The following is a 24,626-nucleotide window of genomic DNA, read 5'->3' as shown; positions in this document are numbered from 1 at the left end:
TACTATCTTTTTCACTCTCATAATTTAGAAGATATTTATTATTTGCTTTAGCATATCTTTTTGAACATACTTGTGATATTCCACCTCTCTTAGACTTCTCAATCATCAAAAGCATATCTACATCTCTGATTAAATCTATATCTTGTTTTGTCATTTTCAACATTGCACTCCAAGCGAAATCAGGAGCTGTGAAATAGTGGGCAGGATCTAATCCATAACAATTTTTATTATGACGGAGTGATCTAAAAGCTTCAAACACATCAGCTAACAATAAAACATCTGTTTTTAGATACAAATCATGATATTCTCCAAGGTTCTTTTTGTGAAATATTTTCCAAAGTTTTTGTGCGTGTTTATATTCTTTATCACTTATCTCTTTTTCATAAAGGTTATTATTGAAACTTTGTTTTGAAGGAAGTCGTGTTTCTTTAAATCCCATTAATGAATCCATGTAATCAAAAGGATAAATTCCCTGACTTGTAAGAATTTTCTCTTTACTTTGAATTTTATTCCTTGTTTGAATTTCCTCTCTCGTTAGAATTCTCTCTTTAATCAGAATATCATCTTTAATCAGAATTTCCTCTTTAGTTAGAATTTCATTCATTGTTTGAATTTTCTTTATAATTAGAATTTCATCTTCAGTTAGAATTTCTTCATTAATTTCTTCATTAATTCGAATTTCCTCTTTACTTTGAATTCTCTCTTTAATCTGAATTTCCTCTTTAGTTAGAATTTCCTCTTTTGGAAAGAATGAATTAAGATTTGGAAAAGAGCCCGTGGAGGTTAGATTTGATGCTAGGTCGGCTAGTGGTGTTCCCAGAAACTTGCAAGAATCTAGAAACCTAATACGAGTTAAAGGTTTTGTGAATATCACTTTTGTGAATGAAATATACTTTTGACTTGTGTTTGTTATGGCAGAAATATTCCCTGATGTTTTTGAAAGTTCATTTATAAATAGATGTGTATCATCGTTGGCGCTGTTGTGAAGAAACACTGGAATAAAAGAAGGAAATTTAAAATTAAGATTACAACAGGAATGAGTGGGACCTCTATATTTACCATTAAGATGACAATGATCCCTAACTTTAGACTCCTCAATTTCCTCCTCACAAATATGACAGATATTGTTCTTTCTAAATTCTCATTTTTCTTCTTTGGGTAATTTCATCGGTTCATTTATTTCTTTCGTTAATTTAGTTAGTCTTATACAATCCTTTTCTAATCGTTTTACAAACTCTTGTGAAGCTTTTTTTCCACTATAATGTTCAAGTTTATTATACTTTTCTCCAACAGATGATTTCATACAACAACAGAAACCACAAGGAATACGTTTTTGATATTTATTTGTATGTGACTCTTTTGGATTTGAAGAAGCAGTATTTATCTTTTTTAGGATACATTCAAAATCAGCGTATATCACAAATGGGTGCATGATAGATTTATAATAATCTTCAAAAGAAATCTTTTCACCAGGTTTAGGCATTGTAATTACAGCTGATTTATGATTACTACAATATTTTGAATGTTGTTCAAATCGTTCTTTTGTATGAAATGAATTAAGACATCGCTTACAAGGATATATTTTGTTTGCTGTTCTGAATACCTGAGAAGAGATTAATCATGATAAATTATTGATGTATGTATAATGTGAATTCTTTCCAACACTAAAATATAAAAGATCAATGTGTGTTTCTTCATTTTTATAGTTGTTTGAAATTTTTAATATTTGAACTTTGTTTGTATCCGTTAATCCATATACATTAATAGAAAGATTATTCTTTTTCTCAAATTTAGGAATATCTGTTAGTGGCATTGGGAATTTAAAATCTTTCATGTCCAAAGTATTCTAATATTTCATATATTGTTTTACTCTTTCTGAATTACAATTTGGTGGATGTAAGTGAGCAAGAAAAGACCAGAGAAAACATTTATTATCATTGGTCTTAATATTAACAACTGCCTTCTTTAGTTTTATTTCTTTTGGTAATTCAATATAAGAAGAAGCTTTAAGAGGGTTTGATTTTAGAATGTGTATATCTAAAAAGATGATTTAAAAAAATATTAAATCCACTTCCTACCACTGTATTATCAACATCCTCCTCTTGTCTTGATAGTTCTTCATAAACCCCACTATTCAAAAAATCTTGAAATGATGTTATAAAATGAAGAACTGTTCTCATATAAGGAGTTTGTTCTTCATCTTGTCTTTTCATAATCATTTTCACTCCCATATAAAACTTTAAAATTTTGATTTCTTTCAATGTCTTTTTAATAACTTTTTCAACATCAGGTTTCACTATTTCAATTGATTCAGCTATTGATGATGGACCAGGTTCTCCAAATTGAAAAATCCTTATTTTTATATGCCCTTTAAATGCCCCATCAGTGTTTTCAATATAATAGTCTCCCTTTACTTTAAACTCATTTTTCTTGTGTTTTTGTGATTGAAGATGTCCATTATAACTACTCTTCAAAACATCCTTTGAGCAGATATCACAATGTTTTCTTTCCAACTAAAGAGGAGATATTTGATGAAATAGATTAAATGTATGTTTGTTGGTTTGAAGGTGTTTTTTTTATCATATTTATATTTGTGATTACAAACATCGCAGTACATTGTATTCACCATATTTATATAATAAAACTTTGCTTAAACTGAAATTTTCTTCATGAATAAATACAATAAATACAATTTTTCACTTAATAAATACAATGTTTCAAAACACAAAAGACAAGTTTCAATCAATCTCTTCATTTGTAAAAGATACTGAGAAATATGTCAAGGATGTAAAATTTAACAAAGATAAATATAACAACTATTGGATAAAAACAATTACGGAAAATAATATGAGTTCTTCAACTTCCTTCAGTGGAAGGGCTTTTAGTTTTCCTGGAAGAACATCAATTAAAGTATCTAACAAAAGTTTCTCCTCTCCTTCTGGTAATATTTTCAAAACTAGAAAAAGCAATGAAACAAGAAAAAGTATAAAAAAATAAAAACCTTCTGGATGAAACTTCAGAAAGAAAAGGGTATCGTGGTTTCCTCGCAGCCATGCTGCACGTGTTGGCCTCCACGAGGACCCAAATTCAGATTTAACTCAGAAATAAATAAGTTTCATTTCAACCAGAGTACCAACTACTCTCATAAGGTTTTAATGCTGGTCTTCAAAAAGAAGATATAATCAGTTTATTGAAACTTCAAAAAAACCGAAATGATTATAACATTGAAGATATAATACAACTATTTTGCGATACACAGAGATGTAAAAAGAAATGAAAACCGATAACTTGTATTCTTAGTGATAATACAGATGATATTCTGTCTCCCCAAGATTTGGATAAATCTAAAAAGAACCTCGTTATCTTTGATGATTGTGTTAATGAGAGAAACCAAACTGTAATGGACAGCTACTACACAAGAGGGAGACATTTGTCTTGTAATTGTATTTATCTTAGTCAATCATACTTTCAACTTCCTCGTCATTCCATCAGAAACAATGCTAATACTTTTATTTTATTCAAGTTAAATTCAATAGATATAAACAATTTTTGGAGAGACAATTGTTCTACATTATGCAGTAAAAAGGAATTTGGGGATTACATGAAGCACACGACTGAAAAATATAAATATATTGTTGTGAAACAAGATGAGATATTAAATGATATTTTCCAATAAATAAATGGATGCGAAAGAAAGAGCAAGAAGATTTAAGGAACATCAAGAGTTGGTTTCCAAAGTTGTAAAACAAGAGGAAGACATAAAGAAGAAACGCAGACAGAAACTAACGGCCGAAGAAGCATTTGAAAGAAAACAAGAGAAATTTTTTTAACCACTTTTAAAAACTTCCCAGAAAAAAATGAAAGATGTTTCCACAGTTCCCACAGTAGAATATACTCCTAAAAAACTTCAAATGTTAAAAGATTTTGATCAAATGATGGAGGAAGAATTCGAGCATTTAGGAGAATTAGAATATGATGATGAAGGTTTATTTCAACAACTGGAAGAGATTAATCGACCCCCTGATTATATTGTGAATGCTCTTCAAAACAATGAATATTCAGCGGATTCAAAAACCAAAGCAGGACTCATTCCAACAGAACAACCAGCAATATTTCATCTTGTTCAAGAAAAGGCATTGATATTTAATGATGAATTAAAGTTCTTGGGTTCTGCTCAACCTCCTGTCAAACTAACTCTGAGATTAGTGTTTCTTCTCAAAAAACATGGAAGACAAGGTTCAAATGTGAGGGATGAATCAAAGTATATTGATAAACCATTGGATATGAAAAATATTGATTATAGAGTATATATTGATCTGCTGAACACTCTTAATTATAGGGTTAGTATTTCTGGTAAAAGTAGGAAAAATGAGGAGAAACACATTATTCAGGCTTTAAGTATCCTTGGTTCTGGTATAAGTTTTCTTCCAAATGACTCATCGCAATTAGTTAATAGATTGTTATTGCTGTTAGGTAGTAAGAAGGCTGGAAATAACAATTGTGTTAATGAAGCATCAGCCATTTTAGACCAGTTGATGAACATGAAAATAATGAATAAATCTCAATATAAAGACATTTTATCTCGTATTAAATAAGATGAGAAGCACAATCCTGAGTTTTAATTTCACAACAAGAGACCACAAATCTTCATTCCAATACCCACTACAACTTGACCCAACAAAAGAATATGAGGCATCTTTATTGTCCATGGAAACTTATAATACCTTATTTAATATAACTGATAAAAATGACAAGTTTAGTTTTCATCCGGAAAGTGGATACAAAACGATAACAGTATCACCCGGAGCATATGAGATTTCTCAAATATCTTCCGAAATTTCTCGTCTTATGAAAGAACAGGGTGATTAACCAAAAAATATTGTTATAGATATTCAAAAACATACTTCAAAATCAACGATTAAACGTAAAAATAACTACAAGGTTGATTTCACAATTGATAATTCATTTAGAGAGTAATTGCGTTTCTCCTCAAAAAAGATTGAAACTAATGGGACGTCTTACAGTGATAATGTCATTCAAATATCCTCAGGAATAAATTCGGTATTTATTCACTGTGATTTGATTGATGGTGCTTAGGATGATAGAATAAAAACAAATATAATATTTTCATTCAGCGCATACTCAACCCCAATTGGTTATAAATTCAATATGGAGCCTAAAAATTTGGTTTATCTCCCTGTGTCAGGAAAAACCATACACAGAGTAAATTTTAGGATAACCGACCAAGATAATCGTATGATTTCTTTTAATGGGGAAGTTATATCCATCAGAATTCACCTACGTGAAGTTTTTCAATAAATAAATACGATGGTTATTGTGAGGAAACACGAGTTGGGAAAATATAAAATAATTACAGGGGATGGGATGTTCCTTTCCCCATACTACAAGGGTGAAGGTATGTATTTTGGTAGAGGATACTATAAACCTAAGAGACAAAGGGTTGTCGGACATCAATTTAGAGGAGATGGGATAATTGATACTCTAATGGGTATCGGTTCAACTATTCTTAAACATAAAGACCTAATTGGTTCAACTGCTTCTACTGTGGGAAATGTAGCAGGTGCTGTAAAGAGCATAAAAGATGCCCAAAAGGAATCTCATAAATTACAAGCAATTAAAGAAATTAAGAAAGGCAAAACTCAGTTGTCCCCCCAAGAACGACAGAAAATAATTCAAATACTTAGGTCAGGGTTTCAAAAGTTTTAACATCTTTTTTTTCCTAAATAAATACAAGTATGGAAGCAATTGATAGTATCTATGATTTGGATGATACTATTATCATCTCAAACTCCACTAAAAAAGAAGATTACTTCAAGGTAAATGCAATAACTGGAACAGACTGGAACGCAAATGGTACAAAAAGTTTTGAAATAAATAATCAAAAAACTTATTTGAATCTATCCGAAAGTTTCTTATTGTGTAAATTTACATTGACTAAGGCTGGGAATAAGGCAAACGCTACACTCGTAAATTATTTCTTCTGGAAAATGTTTGGTAGTGTTCGTTTGTACATTGGAACACAAGAAGTTGAAGCGGTTGATTATGTCTCTGCTGTATCTGAAATGATGAAATTTACACTATATACATTCAGTGATAGAATGGGAAAGGGGGCTGTCGAAGGTTTTCTTCCTGATATGTCAACGGGAACAACCACAGACCCTGGATATACTCAAAGGAAAGGAACGTATACTAATGATACAAAAGCAGTTAATAGTTTTACTGTGGCCTTTCCTCTTAAAGGTATATTTGGATTTTGTGATCATGATAAAGTTCTGTATGGTCTAAAAATTACATTTCAACTACAAAGGAATGATAATGAAAATAGATTACTTTTTGGTGTTGCTCGTGCTTTTGGTGATCAGAATAAATTTGTAATTCATGAAATGAGTTGGTAAATTAGTGAATATACTCCTAATCTTAAAACAGAAGAGATGTTGAATAGAAGACTTAATTCAAAGAAACCACTCAGTGTATCATACTTCAAAAAAAGATGTCAACACGTTAAACTAAACCAAACCACTTACACGTAGAATCTGGGTGTTCTGGAAGGAAAGCCACGATATCTGTGGATCATTTAAAAAAAAAACATGGCAATACTGTTTCTGATAAGAATAATGCATTGAGTGATAATGCTAAGGTGAAACAACTTCGTGTTTCTCGAGATGGAACATTTTATCCACGAGATAGATTGGAAATTAATTGGGGAAAAAAATGATTTTGCTGAAGCATACAAGTCTTACCAAAAGGTGTGTGAAAGTAATGGAAATAAAGAACCTATTTTGGATATGACAGCATTTAAATGTTTGTATACAATCTATGCGTTTGACCTGAGTGCTCAAAAGGAAACTATGAAGTCGAATCGAGTGGATACTTCCCTATACTCAGAGAAAAGGAGCAGTAAGAATTGATGTTTTGCTCACGAGAACAGGTTAAAATCTTGAATGATACTGGCTCACTTAAAATTAAAATGGCAAAACCAATGTTGAAAAATATTCAATAAGAGAGACGAGTGGAGCCATTTCTAATTCCTTTATTTGCTGGTTTAAGTGCGGTTGGAGCATTGACGGGTGGTATTTCAACAGCAGTGAAAACTGCCAACGAAAGGAAGGCTCAACTCCAGGCTCAAAAATAATTGGAAAGACATAACAAAAAGTTGGAGAAACGAATTAGTGGAAGTGGTGTAATTGTAGATTTTGCTGAAAAACTTGAAGGTCTGCCTGATAAAGCGAGATTGTTCGTTTGAACAATAATGGGAACTTTGAAGATAATAATGGGAACGGTTCTCATTGGGTTTGTATTTTTTATGGTCAAGACAAATATTATTTTGATAGTTTTGGTCTTCCACCACCTGTTGAAGTCATAAAATTCTTACAGAACGGTGTTTATCAAACATTTCAAGTCCAATAATTAAATTCCAAGTGTTGTGGTCAATTATTTCTATATGTGTTATTTCAACGCAACAAAAATAAAAAATTTTATGACATTATTTTTAATCTAATATAAATGACATGTTGGTAAAGATGGTTCTATCTTTGGTATATCCCAAGAACTGGATATTGATTTATCAAATTATTACACAAAGACACAGGCTGAACGACATAAATAGAGTATAACAAACAATATTAGTATGAAAAAATGCTTATTAATTAAAAAATTATCCAAGCCCAACTGACGCGAATGACTTGGTGAGATTAAGTGATTTATCACAATATATATCCTTAAATAAAATGGCCATGTATTCCAAAGATACAGAAGTGTTGATTTTATCTCCAGGTCATACAGAATTCACAGTTCGAATTAAAATAAATTTTTATAAAGAAGGGCGTATCGTTTGTATGAGAATAGAACAATGGGGGTATGATATGAATGATTTAGGGTATAATTAGTCATTTAAATTTGACCTATAAGACCTGGAACAATTAAATCAGTCTCGTAAGGAAGAATATTATCCACTTGGTATAGAGAATGAGTTTTGTGGAAGCACGATTAGTAAACAACAAATAAAAGGATTTAATAAGGGTAAATATAATAATGGTTTTGTCCAAGTTTATATCATGAAAACAGAAAAACAGGATTATATATAATAAGTAAGGAAATACAAAATGATTTAACTATGGGAAGATGGGGAGGTGTTTCGTGCCATAATATTATTCTAACATATATTTCTAATACATAAATGACGGCAAGAAGGCTTCAAGAAAATTATCATTTCTGTTGGGTATTCAAGAAAAGGGTATTCGGTATTTTAATAAATATGCTCTTCAACATAAGAATGAGATATTTTCAATAAAAGATTGGCATTATGCTGATGTTGATAAACCAACAACTTTGGATTTAATTAGAATGTTAAATAATGCAAAAATTATAAAGTTAAGAAATCGTAAGGCTCTTTTAGAAATGCAAAATAAATTTTATTGGTTTCCTGTTGTAAAAAAATTATTTTGGATACAGGAATAACAAGAAATCCTGATGAATAATGTATGATATTGTATGGGGTGTAAGCGATTCAAGGATAGTAAGCGACGAGGAAGGAGTTGAAGAGAGAGAAGAGGAGGAAAAGGAAAAGAGAGAGAAGGAGAGGGAGAAGAAAGAGAAGGAGGAGAGGGAGGAGAGGGAGAAGGAGGAGGAAGAGAAGAAAGAGAACGAGAAGAGAGAGAAGGAGAAGAGGAAGGAGAGAGAGAGAGAGAGAGAGAGAGAGAGAGAGAGAGAGAGAGAGAGAGAGAGAGAGAGAGAGAGAGAGAGAGAGAGAGAGAGAGAAGGAGGAGAGGGAGGAGAGGGAAGAAAGAGCAAGAATGAATAAATATGAAAATATGGAAACCAGTGAGATGAAAAAAAGATTGGGGGTAATTCAGAAAATAACTCAACCCACCGAGGAGGAAAACAAAGAATTGACAAGTCTATTAGCAATATTTTCGATAAGACTATTGTCATCGGCAAGATATTGATTATAATTCGTTTTTCATTTTTTTCTTAACTAAATGGAGGAGAGAGTGAAGGCATTTCTTCGGATTCTTTATGTTTTAAAAAAATTAAGATTCAAATGTGCATGTTGGAAACTAAAAAGGTTTTTGCACTCTGCAGGAATTTTTCTCATAAATAAATGAGTTATTGTCCCAAATGTAAAAAGAAAACTAATACTAAAAATATTTCATATATTAAAAGTAAAAATAACAGGGTTATACAAAAAGCTATATGTTCGGTGTGTGGTTCAAAAATACATCAATTTATCTCCAAACACAAACGTGGAGGAGATATACAGAAGTTTTTATCAGGAAGTAAATTTACAACTACTGGAATACCAGGGGAATTACATCTACCAGGGTTTTCTTTCTGTGGTCCAGGCACAAACTTGGATAAAAGATTGGATGAGGCAGACAATCCCAAATCATGGAGTGAGCCCATCAATAGAGTTGATGAAGTGTGCATGAGACACGATATTGATTATGGGAACTTTGGAAGAAAAGCATGAAGCCGATAGAGAAATGTTGTATAATTTTTCTCTCATACAAAATCCAACCTTGAGAGAAAAAGTTGATAGCTTCATCGTGAAGAAGATGATCAGTGCTAAATTGAATCTTGGGCTTGGAAATAAAAAAAAACTCATCGGCTCTCATGATGTCATTAAGATTGAAGAGCAATTTGCTGATGAATTACATAAACCAATATTCACAAAAGTTTCAGAGAAGGAAGCTTTATTCCAAGGAAGTAGATTATATCTAGTCTGCTGATTTGATTGAACTCAATAATGATAAGGGGTACAAGTATGCTTTAACCGTTATTGATTTGAGGAGTCGATACGCATGCGTTGTCCCTTAAAAAAAACAAAACAGGTAATACTCTTATGTTAGCCTTTCAACAGATATTTAATAAAAGTAAGAGAAAACCTAAAAAATTGTGGACTGATGAGGGTAGAGAGCTTTATAACAAGACATTTATGAATTTTCTAAAAAATAACAGTATTACATTATACAGTACCTTTAATGAAGGAAAGGCCATTGTTGTTGAACGTTTTCATCATACCTTAAAAGAGAGACTATATAAAAAATTCACACAACTCGGTTCACAACAATGGTCATCTTTTATTCAGGATATTGTGGATAAGTATAATGGCATGATTCACATGTCAACGGATATGAAACCATCAGAAACATTTACAAAATTAAAATATGAAAAAGAGATTAATGTCAGAAAACCTAAGTTCAAAGTTGGTGATATCGTAAGAATATATAGATGGAAATCTCATTTTGAAAAGGGTTATACTAAACGATGGATGAACGAACTTTTTAAAATTGTTGATGTAATAGATACGGTTCCTTGGACTTATAAGATATATGATTTTGAAGGGGAAGAGATTTTAGGTTCATTTTATTCACAGGAATTACAAAAGACAAAGATAAATTGAAATTTTTTTGACTCTGCCCACACAAGCTCCACCCACACAAACCCCACCCACTTAAACCCTACCCACACAAACCCCACCCCACACAAGCTCCACACACAAACCCCACTCCACACAAGCTCCACCCACATTCATCATATTCACATAAATAATGAATAGTTAATTAGTTCCCCACACACAACATGTTTATTTAATTTAAAAAAATTGTCCACCCATCCATACAAGCTCCACCCATCCATACAAGCTCCACCCACACATTCACCCATCCACCCATCCACATCAAACCCCTCCCATATCAACCCCTCCCACAAAAGACCCACCTACACAACCCCACCCACACAAGCCCCACCCATGTAAACCCCTCCCACACAAGCCCCACGCACACAAGCCCCTCCCATATAAACCCCACCCACAGAATTCCCCACCTACACAAGCCCATCCCACACAAGCCCACCCACATAAACCCCACCAACACAAGCCGCACCCCCCCCTCATCCCATCTGTGCGCCCCCAACTTTGACCCACCACCTCCCTCATCCCACTCCCCACCCTTCCCCACACACACACACGGGGAGGGGAGGGGGTGGGATGAGGGAGTGATGGGTCGTTGGGGGCGCACTTCCTCCCCCTAAATGTCCTTGATTCGCTTTTTGTAGTTAATAATCAGATAATTGTAAGGAAAGCATTTATAATTAATCAACATTGATAATATTAAATATTCAGTTGTAAAAACAGATGATATATCCAAGCAGTCTGCTTCAGATGTCTTGAGTGCCAGGTCAGATTCCTGCAGATGATTAACTTGTGCACTTGGTTCATCCAGACGGGTGTTTAAAGTGAAAAATTAAAAAAATAATGTGTTAAAACTCAGGAGACATATTGACAGGCAGAGACAGATATAGAAATGAACACAGAGACAAGCAGATATACATACACTCACACATGCACGTGCACGTGTGTGTTTATCATCTTGAAGTCGGATCTTTCAAGATTATAGGAGATAACAGCAATGTCTTCCGGTCGGTAATTATTTCTCTCATTTCTCCCCTGAAAATCCGAATCTCTTGTACAAAATCAGACATCTCTGCCCAGACATCGTGTAATTCGGATAATTCATTTTCAACATCGGCGATCAACGATGTTGTTTTTGGAGACAATGTTGAAAAAAACAAAAACAATACATATTAGTCATACAGTGATTTAATTAATAATCAGTTGCTTCACTGTGATTCTCAGAGGAAGAACACAAACAAACTTACCGATATTGTCATGGATTCTCTTCTTCTTCAGACGAAAGATAGATCATGTTTCAATCGCTTCTCAATAGGACAAGATGAGAAAATTTATAAAGCTTTCAGACAAAGTTTACGACTGACGGCTCGTTTATAAAACAACTTGAGGAAGTAAAATTGTGTAATGTTGGATTTTTTTTCAGGACGTGTGTCCACACGGGGAAATGACGTTTCGGGCAAGACAGCTTAGCTTGGGAAATGCGTGGGTGATACATTCTTAAGCACTTACCCATTTTTAACACAAAATGAAAATGCTTTGAATGATTTTTGATAAAACTTACGTTTATGAGCCTGTTAGTGTTCTGATTTATAATATAACCACGAGGCCTTGTCTCTCACAAAATATTTCATCATCTTCATGGCACGAACTGAAAACACTTAAAAACCTTCCCCCATCCGTTGGCTCACCTTTGAGTGGAGTAAGAGTCAGAGGGGGAGAGAAAATAATTCTCCTCTTTTTGTTCTAATGGGTCTCGAGTCAGAGAGCTCTCCCTATACATTTGTATGGCAGAAAAAGGGGTATCTTAAAAAATATAAAGATTCAAATTTTTTATTTTTAAATATTTAAAATGGTGATTATTGTGCAAAGAAGATTAAACTATTGAAGGAATTTGAGAATGAACTAATGTTTATAGGTTCAATGGGTGATATCCATTGGTTATTTGAAAAAGAGTGTCCCTCGGCTTACATGTTTCAGATATTTCTTTAGAATCAACTTTAACAAATCACATTACTACTGTACTACTTGAACAAATCTTTATCTTATTGCATTGGTTATTTGAAAAGAGTGCCCCAAGGTTAAAATGGGAGACAAATAAATATACCTTGGGATAAAAAGGGGGTTTACTTTTTAGGGAAAAAAAAATGAATCGCTGAAAATCCCCCTTCACTTACATGGGGAAAAGTGAGCCAGAATCAGTATATTCACCCTACTGTCACAGAATTGGACTGCTGCATCAAACACAAGGCGAGGTACATGCCTTCCATGGGTTCAGTAACAACATACCCACCCTCTTCCCTACGGATGTAGTTTTGTGGTTGCCATTGGCTAATACTCGCTCATCCTCCTTTTGAAGGCATTTGCTCCAACAAGGGTTCCACTTCCAGGCTAGCTGAGTTGCCACGAACCAGTCCATCCGGATCATTGGTATTTTTTTGAAAACACCATTTCCTTACTGATTGGCCATTCGCTCCGAAAGGGAGCTCATTCACCCTTTGTCAGGTATCGTTTTTAGTCCTGCAGGGTGTCACAGTCATCCTTCCCACTGGCAAGCCAATGCATAGAGTCGGTTTAGTCGCCGACAACCTGTCCATGTGGCAGGTAGCACTGGGTTACATGTTGCCAGTGGTAGCCCAAAGGCCGACCTGACTGACTGAAAAGTCCATTGACACCTTTCAAAGCATCTTTATCCCTCTTCTTGTTTCCACTGTTATAATTACAGGTGGAGAAACAGCGAATTGACTTGGCAAGAGAACTAGAGGAACTCACTGAGCGTCTGGATGAGGCTGGTGGAGCCACAGCTGCTCAAGTGTGTCATCTTCATGATCTGAGAGTATATATTTCTACAGTTTAGTTGACACATTGATGGAAATGGGATTGAAATCTCACCAATTGTCCCTGTGTGCAGATTGAGCAAAACAAGAAGCGAGAGACAGAGGTTCTCAAGCTTCGGCGAGAACTGGAGGAAGCGGCACTTCAGAGCGAAGCCACAGTGGCTGCTTTACGTAAGAGGCACACAGATGCTGTGACAGAGATGGCTGAGCAGCTGGACTCCCTTCAACGTGTACGCAGTAAATTGGAGAAAGACAAGCAAGGTTTGAAGATGGAGGTCGATGATCTTGCCTCCCAAGTGGAGGTTAATCAGAAGGCCAAGGTGAGACAATCCATATGCCTATATAATTGTCCTACAATTCACTTACTTGTTTAACTGTTCTCCCTCATTGTCAACATATCCATTGTTGTGAGCTGGGGCCTATGAGCCTCATAAGAGCATTACGAAACTTTAAGCTTGCAGTGAACAGATTCACTCCTGCAAAGCAGTACACAGTAGTGCCCCCTTGACTTTTTCACAAGTAAATTGGACCCCTGTTAGCTTATTGAAACTAAAGCACTAGGAACATGGACAGAGGCCAGGTTTGCAAAAATAAAACTTCAGTTTGTTCTTGATTACTTGTTGAAGAACATAAGAAATTATTGACGATTCAATGCTGCATGCATTCACATTCAATCCATACCAGCTGACTCACTACTGTAACAAAGTTACAGTAAATAATTGTACAAAAAAGAAATGAAATAAAAATAACTAATTTTGTCTTTATGACATCCTACAGATGGCAGCAGATTTGACTATGCGGAAGCAGGAGGACCAATTAAACGAGCTCACATCACGCTGCGAGGAGCTGCAGAAATCCCTCCATGACACCAATAATTTTAAAGTCAAACTTCAGGGTGAGTGTTCAGCACGGTGTCCTTTAGCTATTGTGAAGCACTTGACTTCTTTGCTCATTGTTGGCTGGTAGCTTTGTTTTGACACATAATCGGAATTTTCACTTGCAGTGGAAAACAGTGACAACCTAAGACGTCTTGAGGAGGCTGAGAATAAAATTTCACAACTGAGCCGACTGCGGCTCACACTGTCCTCACAGTTGGAAGAAACCAAAAGAGCTTTGGAAGAAGAGACTAAGGTCTGTAGCAAAGTAATGCTCAAAACATACGAAAACCAGAATACGGTTCTCTAAATGTTGAACTGTTTCACCAAGAAAATGTGGCAAAATGCCCTTGTTGGGAAATGTTGTGTGTGTGTGTGTGTGTGTGTGTGTGTGTGTGTGTGTGTGTGTGTGTGTGTGTGTGTGTGTGTGTGTGTGTGTGTGTGTGTGTGTGTGTGTGTGTGTGTGTGTGTGTGTGTGTGTGTGTGTGTGTGTGTGTGTGTGTGTGTGTGTGTGTGTGTGTGTGTGTGTGTGGTTCATTCCTCGAGCTGTGTATATAAAGTCAAAAGCTCAAATTATATTACAGCAATTACTGCATGATCTGTGATCAACAAACATCACCTGTCGTACGCAGATGCAAATGTCTTCCTATAGCACAACTAATTGCTATAGCACAGCGAAGGAAATGTAATGTGTGGTTTTGGAATTCAAGATCACAAAAGTCAGTCCTCCAACAATATGCATCATCATGACGTCACTATGAAACTGTAAACCCCGAGTGGACACTAAAGTGTTTTGTTGCCTGGTTAAGCTACCGATAAATCAAAAAGATGTTCAAGCTATGGCAGACTGTTGGGGCAATATGTTGTATACTTGTATTGATGATCCCCAACCAGGGTTAAACATCATTCACAGCTGTGTTCTTACTTCTGCCGATGGCAAAATGAACCTGCCATTCAGACCGTTGAAATGCTGCAGGAACCCAGGTTGCAGTGAGCTCATTGTAACAGTGATGGCATAATGATGATGATTGTTGTAGAACTGATGCTTTTGATCATAACTGTATGTAAATTGTATGATTGCAGTGCATGTATATGTATCCATCCATCCATCCATTGGGACCAGACTCTGTGCAGAGCCTTGGTGCTGCTTAAGCAGTCTCCTTGGCTATTGGCCACAATCCTGGACAGGTCATCACTCCGACACAGGATACCAGCAAGCTGGCACTCATTTTGCCAACCCCGGAAGGATGAGAGGCAGCGTCAACTCCACCTGGTATTAATTCGACAGCCGAGTGGGATTTAGAACTCAGGATGCGAGGATCCCAAAACCACCACCCAAACTATTAAGCCAACACAAGGCGTGTGTGTGTGTGTGTGTGTGTGTGTGTGTGTGTGTGTGTGTGTGTGTGTGTGTGTGTGTGTGTGTGTGTGTGTGTGTGTGTGTGTGTGTGTGTGTGTGTGTGTGTGTGTGTGTGTGTGTGTGTGTGTGTGTGTTGTAATTGGAGGGAATAACCAATGAGCTCTCACCCAATCATTTACCCGAGGTGACTAGGATTTCCATAATTAACCCCCATGTTCTTCCAGCCAAGGAAAGCTACATAAAGCAACCATGAAAGGCTACGGGAGGTAAGCCCTTTGCTGTTTCAAACCCTTCCCAGAGTTCCTCCACAGCTGTAAAGACATTCACAAATCGTACACACATGAAAATCCCAATGCTACGCACTCCCTTAGCCACCAGACCAGTTTCATCGCTTATTAGTGGATGATCAGTGACAGGGCAGACAGAAACACATTCCATCGAGGCTGCCAAGCATGTACCATGTGCAAATGTCAAAAAACAGTCAACATATAAATGAAAAATAAAGACAAAAGTAAACTAGATCGACTCTGCCAATTTGAACAGTAAGCAAGAGCAGACTTGGTCAGGTGACATTTCACCCGCTTCACAGCCCGCTTCCTCAGGCCAATAGAGCCGAAGCCTTGGCACATGTGCACTTTTATTCCCAACGAATTCATTTTCGGTCATGTGCCGGTGTGAGAGGTCAATTGAGGAGCGTTTTTATTTTAATTTAAGCAATTAACACCAATTACATAATTGCTGGTCTGCTCTACTCTTTTTATTATATGCTAGTGATCTGGCATTGTATGTGTAGAGGTGAGTGGGCACGTTTGCTAGTTCTTGTTTTTGTATTTCTGGGGCACAGATGTGGCTGGATTTGTGTTTGGGTTGGACATGGTGACGTGTGGCTTGTGTTATATTACAATGGTCGTGTTTTATTAAAGAAACGAAACTCTTACTTCACTTATCCTCCAGGGGAATCTCACCGTTCTGCTACTCTTACAAACAAACCATCATGAGCTTCCTCTCACATTATCCCAGAAACAGTTCTAGTTGAGAAATGAATCATGGAAATCTGAAGAAAGTGGTCGTTCCATCAAATGCAGATATTACTCAGATATATTTTTGCAAAACACCGCAAAAAAAAAATCAATATTCCTCACCATCGACCTCCTCCTTATGTTTGCAGGGCAAGGCAGGTCTATCACTAGGCTTGGCAAATACACGCCATGACTGTGAATTACTGCGGGAGCAGCTAGATGAGGAGCAGGAGAACCGTGCTGAGATGCAGCGCCTTATCTCGCGCCTTAATGGGGAGGTTTCTCAATGGAAGAGTAAATATGAGGCTGATGGCATCACACGGCTTGAAGAGCTCGAGGAGTCAAAGTAAGTTGTTGTCAGACTGTAATTGATGATGGCTGACCTACAGATCATGGGTACACTACGGGCACATACTTGAGGTGCTTTTCAATTGAGATTGTCATTATTTTGAGTATGATTGCTGGTGTCCTTTTTTTATTATTTGTAATCTAATTGTCTGGTTGGCATCATAGCAGATTGATTCTGACTGTGTTATTATTGTCTTTCCCTGCATCCCTGTAGGAAAAAGCTCGCACTGCGGTTGCAGGAGTCTGAGGAGGCTATGGAGGCTGCTCTAGCCAAGTGCTGCAGTCTTGAAAAGACCAAGCAGAAACTGCAGAGTGAGGTGGAGGATCTGACGGTGGACCTGGAGAAGGTAAATGGAAGACATTTTCTCATGCCTGTGTAAGTCTATAACAACCATACATCTCACAAAGGTTTCTGGTGTTCTTACTGTTGTACTCAAAGCAACTCAAATAACATCATATGGAGTTTGTTATAAGCACGCTTTATTCTATTTTTCACAAATCTATCTATGTGTCCATCTTATTTTTTTTCTCACTATATAATTCACATTTAACTGTGATTAAGTTACAGTACCATTGAATTGTGACACCTTCGATGTAATGACCCCATAGATTAAGGCAGTATTTTAGAATTTGGTCAGGGTATCAGCACACAATGACCAAATTTTTTCGAAGGATTATGTAGGCCCATAATGTGCACAAGTGAGGTCGAGCAGGTGAAGCATATATATATATATATATATATATATATATATATATATATATATATATATATATATATATATATATATATATATTGTTGCGGATTCCGCGCCCGCCGGCGTGCTGACGGCCACGTAACTGGAATCGCGGCACGTCGCCCACCGGACGGACAATCCAGTCGTGACCCTCTCGGACTAACGCCGGGAACCAGTCACGGGTGGACCTTTCGGTCTCACCGCGATCGAGCCAATCAGCCCCCGCGTGGGATAGGGTTGCTCGCCGGGTCGACCTACCTAAGTACCCACGCGGAGGGTAGACCGGGCGATCGCACCTCGCCGCAGGTCGACTTCGGACACGGGCCACTTAAGCGACCCGTTCCGTACTATCAGAATAACCGAGCGGTGTTATCGTCGACCTCGACGGTTCGATTAATTATCGGGCGTATTCAGCCCACTACCAACCCTTTACGTGAAGCAAGATGAGGATTCAATGGGAGAAATGACGAAGCGAAGCGGGAAACAGTTCAACACAAAAGCACATTTATTCGCGGCACACGGGAAGCACACATATACAATTACACCAAATGCACACAGAAAAGACACAATGCAATTTACACAAAAAGCAAATATAAAAGCGAAAACACAATGCAGAGCTAATACCGACTACCGAGCACACGGCAACACTTATACAATTCTACTTCACAGACGGCGCCGACAACACATACCCAAAACCAAGGAAAAGAAATACCCTCAAGGATGAGGCGGGCCTGAGGCCGAGACCGGGTCGCGCCTACCCGTCTGGTGATGAGACGCGGAGCGGCGATGGCGCCCCAACCCCGCGGGCCTCGCGGAGGGTGTCTGGTAGGGGGTGGGAAAGGGGCCCCCTTGGTCGCACTATCTCAGCGCGGGGGGAAACAGGAGGGGGTTGCTGATGCTCGGGGTATAGAGGATCTTTATTATCCCTGGTGTGCGTCTCCACCTCGGCCAGGTCGCGCTGTCGGCCTCCCTCGGGTGCAGCTCCCTGCACGACGCGAGAACCCCCTCGTCTGGTGTCGCCGCCTTTCCACAGCTCGTCCCCTCCGTTCCGACTCCAACGCACACGACGAGCAGCTCCACCGCCCGCGAAGTCTTGACCCTCTGCTTCCGACTCTCCTACTCTCCGCCTCTGGACTCTCCGACTCTCCTCTTCTTGACTCTCCGACCGACCACTCCTCTGGACTCTCCGACCCTCCACTCTCCTGACTGACGAACACGGTCCTTTTATCCCCCCGTAGCTTCGCCTTTGACCCCCTCCCTTTGACCTTTCACCTCGCTCCCCATTGGCCCGAGAAAAAGTGGGCGTGAAGGCTTTTTGATCCACAAATTTGCATATATCGATCGTCCTGGAGGCGGGGCCAAATCGCCCCTCGCTCACCGATTGGACGGCAAAAAGTGGGCGTGTGTCGTTTTTGATCCGTTTTTGAAGCACAAAATCCGTGATTTTGTACACGCTGTTCGACGCGCGCCCTGCACGAGTCCAACACCGGTACCCACAGCGGGGCAAGAACGGTGGCGATGCTACGGTTGCGAGGTGTGACGTGAAGGTCGTGGCGGTTGTGGTGAAGCGGCGTTGTGGTTGGTGGTTGATGTTGTGATTGTGGTGGTAATCATGGCGGTTGGTCCAAATTAAAGATAGTAAAAGAAAAACGGCTATCCTGAAGAGTCGCAGCACGCATAAATGACATGTATTCCCACTAGACAACGGGTTTGGGCCTAACTACACATATACTTGCCGAGATACCTCACCTAAGGGACCTGAATGGTGGTTTGTGAATTTGGTAACCACAACACTACCCCCTTCCCTTTTTACAGACTCGTCCCGAGTCGTCAAATTTTCGTGTGCCATCATGTGTAGTTTTCCCCTAGTACATTTTACCTATGGATCCCTGAGTGCGACATTCATGGTATTCGTGTCCCCAAAATAAATAACCTGAGGGCTGCGTAACTATCTAAACAAACTCACTCACACGGACGACTTAAATAAAATTGCCGGCGCTAAGACAAACATGCCGGGGGCGCACTCATATTTACAGTACATCTTACCTTAACTTACAAATTTTACACTAAACCATGGCCCAGGATCATTGAACTCTGCAAAAGAAAAGCAGTTAGCAGGGAGCCAGGCTGCCCGCATGCAGTCTCTGGCTTAAACAATGCAGGTGACAGGGAACGTGGCTGGCTGCTCACACGCAGTCCAAGGCCTTCCCTTTTGAACTGAACGCAGTGAACCACAACGGTGCATGGGCTGCACAAACGCAGTCTCCGTGCCAGCTCAAGTGGCACACGCAATGAGCACAACGAATGGATGGATGAATGGTTGGACGCAAACACGGTGCACGGGCCGCCACTGCAGGCCCGTGTTGTAGCTGCCAACAGGGCAGTTCTCGCAGCTTGCAAACTGTTGCCTTGATCCTGGCGCACATGGAAATGAACAGGGGGGGGGCAAAGCAAAATTGAACGGGGCTGGTGAACATGGGCAGTGGGCATGGCATGGCAAAGGTGAGCAGGCAAACTCAGCACGCAGAATAAGGCCGCTGCAGGCAAACAGCCGGCAGATGAACTGGCCGGCACAGGCCTTGAAGTACCACAGCTGCAGATGATCCGGCCGGCACAGGCCTTGCAGCAACACAACAGCTGCCGATCAAGTGGGCCGGCACAGGCCTTGAAGTAACACAGCCAGCAGATGAAGCTGCCCAGCCTTTGCCGTTCAGTGGAGGTTGGTGGAGGGAGTGCGGTGGTGCTGGCCACTTGGAAGGCGGGCTCGGACCTACCTACCTGTCTCCCTCCCAACCTATCGCCTTTGCCTGTCACTGTACATACCCACTCCCTTAATTTGTCAAACCCCAATTTAGCCCCAACTTATTTTTTTGTTGTTTTTATTTTTACTTCCCCACTATAAATCGTCCCCTAACCCCCTTTATCGTCCTTGTTCGGCTAACCTATCCTGTCACCTAGCCTACTCCCAACCCCTACGTTCCCTTCCCGGAGGGGAATAAGGGAGAGCTAACGTCCTGTGTCGAGGCCCAACGAAGCCTCAGAATGGCCTCCCCAGAGTTCGGCGATCTATAACCAAAGTGGGTCCAGCGGCCCACAACGACAGCGAGGGGATGGATGGTGCGGAGGGGTACACTTCCTAATCTACCCTAACCATTTAACTGTTAAACTACCCCGGGGCTTTCAACAAGCGCCTCTCGCTTAAACTATTGGTTCTAACAACCCAGATTCCCGTCGCCTGTGTTGGTGTCCTCACAATTTCGGGCCTCGCCCCCCAATTTTCTCTCCGTGCCCTCACACGGTCTCCTGGCTGGGACACGTGGCTCCCTTTGGCAGGCACGACCCTCTGCCGAATCTCCCGCTATGGCACCCCGGGCACTACACTGCCTCCGAGCCTACCAGCTCCCTAACACCGGGGAGTGCCCCCCATGGCACCTCCCCTGAAACGCACACGTGGCAGGCCGGCCTCCCGGGCCCCTTTCCGAGGGTCACCCGTGCCCACAACACTGCCCACGCGGCTAATGGCGCCCCGGGCCCCCGCACCAAGCAGGCGCACCCGTGCCCACTACTCTATCCCGGCCCCCCATGGGCCCATGGCCTACCGCGGCCGACTAGCCTGGTGCCCGGGGTACCCACTCAGCGATACTCACCTTTCGCAGCCACGCTCCCAAGCCCGTCAACAGGGCTCCTGCACCCCTCCAAATGGGTTTCGAGCCTACATTCCCACCAACAGCAAAACGACCTCCATTTTTCAATTTGACTAACCCAGCTAACTCACTTTACTCTGACCCCGGGGTCCCTTGGGCGGGAGTCACTCCTCCCCCCAATCACTCATCGCACCATGCATTCCCCATTCGCTCCATTCACACAGACCCGCTGGCCTTACTCACTCATCATGTACACGTACTCACCTCACAACTCTTCAACACACTCACCGCTGAACTCTGCCATTCTTCTAACTACATCCCCTAACTAACTCGTGCTCCCACATCGTCCCTTACACTACAGCACGTTCCATTTAACACTACGTCGCTAAGCTACGTCAACTCTACACATCCACAAGTCTGTCCATGTCTCCAAATAAATCATTTTATTTCCCAACCTAAATCTGGCTACAATCCCTCTAACTAATCCATTCCACGGACTCCATGAGGACTTACCCCTGCCCCATGAAGTCGGTCTAACTAAGCTAACCCTTCCCCCTAACTAGTTTCCATCCTGTGCCCAGGCCAAGGGGGTCTTCCACCCCTTGCCCAGGAATCCTGTACACCCGAAAGTGAGGCTTGCTTTTCCTTTTTTTTTCATGCGCAGCACCTGCGCGGCAACTCAGAGCTCGCGCACTTTGCACCTGCCCGTGACGTCATGCAGCTGCACGTGTTCCTCGTCCCTCCTTGGACGGGACCATCCGGCAGAGATACCCCTCCTGCCAGATTCCAACCCCACGTGCAGCCATGACGTCACTGTGCGCATAAAAAAAAACAAGCCCCACGTCTCGAGGGGTTCCCCACGCGAACACATGTGCTTTGCCCGTTGGAGCTTAACACACACGATCGCGTGGAGAACCCGTCCGGTCCAAATCCATTTACCTGCCTAAACTTTGTCCGTCCGCGGGATCGGCAAATCCACCGCGTGCGTTTCCGGACCGGGACTTCACTCTCGCAAGCGAGCACGTGGCGGTCTCGTGCGTTGCACAGCACGAACCTCGTGCTCACTGCTGGGTGAACCCGGCACGGTCCCCGAAACAACCACAGCCGCTACTCGGCTTTCGTTTCTCCCATGTCGCCGTCTCCGTCTCCATTCCACACACGCATACCTGCGTGTTACGACGCACACAGTCCACTCCATTATATTCACACCGGGAGATGCGGCTGCGTGCTCCCGCATGCCAACCGACATCTCCCTCACATACCGCTCTCTCACACACACGGTCTCCCTTGCACACAGCGACCTTGCACACGGCCGTTCACTCACGCGTGCGGGGGCACTCACCCGCGGTGCCTCACTCGCACTCCGTGCCTCATCCACACACGCGGGGGCACTCAACCGCGGTGCCTCATCCACACTCCGTGCCTCATCCACACACGGCGTGCTGGGAAGCACATATTCCGGCACCATCGCCACCACACCACTCACACACGGGGTCGCTTCCACACACGGGGATGCACTCACGCCTTGCACCACACACACAGGGACAACCACACTGGGGATTCGTGTCCCCACAAGGGTCTCCGGGGCCTCTATACCCCCAAGCTCTCAGTGCACCTGTCCACAGCACTCCTCCCCTCAACCTCGCAAAGCACGACCGAACTCACCTGGTCGTGACTCGCCTCAAGGGGGCATACTCCCTCCCCTCGTTCCTGGAGGAGGCCATCCAGGTGCTCGCACTGGGTCCCCACACAGTCCGCCAGCTCACCCCCATTGTCCTCCACTACCTCCGTGTGTGTGTGCGCGTCACTTACCCCGTCTTCATCGTGTTTATTGGTCTCTGCTTCTTTCTGGCGTCTTTTCCTTATCTTTATGTAGGTCAACCTTGCTTTCTCTTTCAGTCGCTCCCGTCCTTCCCTGTTTTTCACTCCTTGCTCTTTCACGATCTCCGCGTACCTCATCCTTGCTTTCCGTATTAATTGTTCTTTTCTCTCCCTCCCAATTACTTTCACCTCGTCTCTTGTCTCCCGAATTATTTTCTTACCCGCCTCCACCGCGGGCCTGTCAGCCGCTGCACCCCCTTCCAGCTCGTTTGCTCCCACACGTGGAGTCGCCATTTTGAGCTCCCTGCTCACGGCCTTCATGCCCGCCTGCAGGCATCGGCCCATGTTCTGCGTCTCACCCCGGAACTTTTTCATTTCTTCCTTCATGTTTGTTTCCATTCCGTTTATTTGCTTGTTCATTTCGTTTTTCATTTCATTTGTATTTGTATCCATCTTTTCGTTCATGCCTTTCATTTCGTTTGTATTTGTATCCATCTTTTCGTTTATTTGTTGTGTATTCGCATCCATCTTTTCGTTCATGCCTTTCATTTCGTTTTTTATTTCATTTGTCATTGCCGCCAGCATGGCGCATAGCTGGGCCACGTCGGGTGCGCTTGAGTGAGCCGTTTCGGCAGGGGTTGGGGAAGGGTCTTGGTGGAGAGGGGGGGGGAGGTGTCATACACCGCGGCCGCTGCCGCACCCACCTCGGGCCCTGGGTTCAGTTGGGCGAGTCCGTGTTCCTGCACAATCAACATTTCCTGCTCGGGGATTCCATCCTGGACCATGGATTCTACATTACTACACATATACATTTCTAATACCCCCGGCTCCCGCTCGCCTTGAGACGCCATCTTGCTTCTCGTGAAGGGTTAATTTGCTCGCTCGTAATTTGGAGGGAATCGGGGGTCGCTTCTCTCACCCCTGGACCGATTCCCGTGAATTTAGCCGGAGACAGGAGAGCCCGTTTTCCTGTTCTCCGATACCAGTGCCGCGAGGAGGGCGATGAGTTTATATCGCACGACCTGACACCAGTGTTGCGGATTCCGCGCCCGCCGGCGTGCTGACGGCCACGTAACTGGAATCGCGGCACGTCGCCCACCGGACGGACAATCCAGTCGTGACCCTCTCGGACTAACGCCGGGAACCAGTCACGGGTGGACCTTTCGGTCTCACCGCGATCGAGCCAATCAGCCCCCGCGTGGGATAGGGTTGCTCGCCGAATTCGACCTACCTAAGTACCCACGCGGAGGGTAGACCGGGCGATCGCACCTCGCCGCAGGTCGACTTCGGACACGGGCCACTTAAGCGACCCGTTCCGTACTATCAGAATAACCGAGCGGTGTTATCGTCGACCTCGACGGTTCGATTAATTATCGGGCGTATTCAGCCCACCACCAACCCTTTACGTGAAGCAAGATGAGGATTCAATGGGAGAAATGACGAAGCGAAGCGGGAAACAGTTCAACACAAAAGCACATTTATTCGCAGCACACGGGAAGCACACATATACAATTCCACCAAATGCACACAGAAAAGACACAATGCAATTTACACAAAAA

The 24,626-nt window shown here is 41.5% G+C and overlaps 1 protein-coding gene across 1 annotated transcript in view; it reads left to right on the top strand.

Moving 5' to 3' along the window:
• LOC147021243 (uncharacterized) overlaps window positions 1-24,626 on the top strand; it is a 107,872-nt gene that overhangs the window by 68,402 nt on the left and 14,844 nt on the right. Inside the window, exons 30-35 of the mRNA XM_085891033.1 lie at window positions 13,155-13,241; window positions 13,341-13,586; window positions 14,044-14,161; window positions 14,270-14,397; window positions 16,670-16,866; window positions 17,083-17,215. Of these exons, the coding sequence (XP_085747159.1) occupies window positions 13,155-13,241; window positions 13,341-13,586; window positions 14,044-14,161; window positions 14,270-14,397; window positions 16,670-16,866; window positions 17,083-17,215 (909 nt within the window). The remainder of the gene's footprint in view (window positions 1-13,154; window positions 13,242-13,340; window positions 13,587-14,043; window positions 14,162-14,269; window positions 14,398-16,669; window positions 16,867-17,082; window positions 17,216-24,626) is intronic.

This window comes from Eptatretus burgeri, chromosome 8 (assembly GCF_056783735.1).
Source record: "Eptatretus burgeri isolate ZD-2024b chromosome 8, Ebu_testis_v1, whole genome shotgun sequence".
Lineage (NCBI taxonomy): Eukaryota > Metazoa > Chordata > Myxini > Myxiniformes > Myxinidae > Eptatretus > Eptatretus burgeri.
This window is presented reverse-complemented; position numbering and strand designations above follow the sequence as displayed.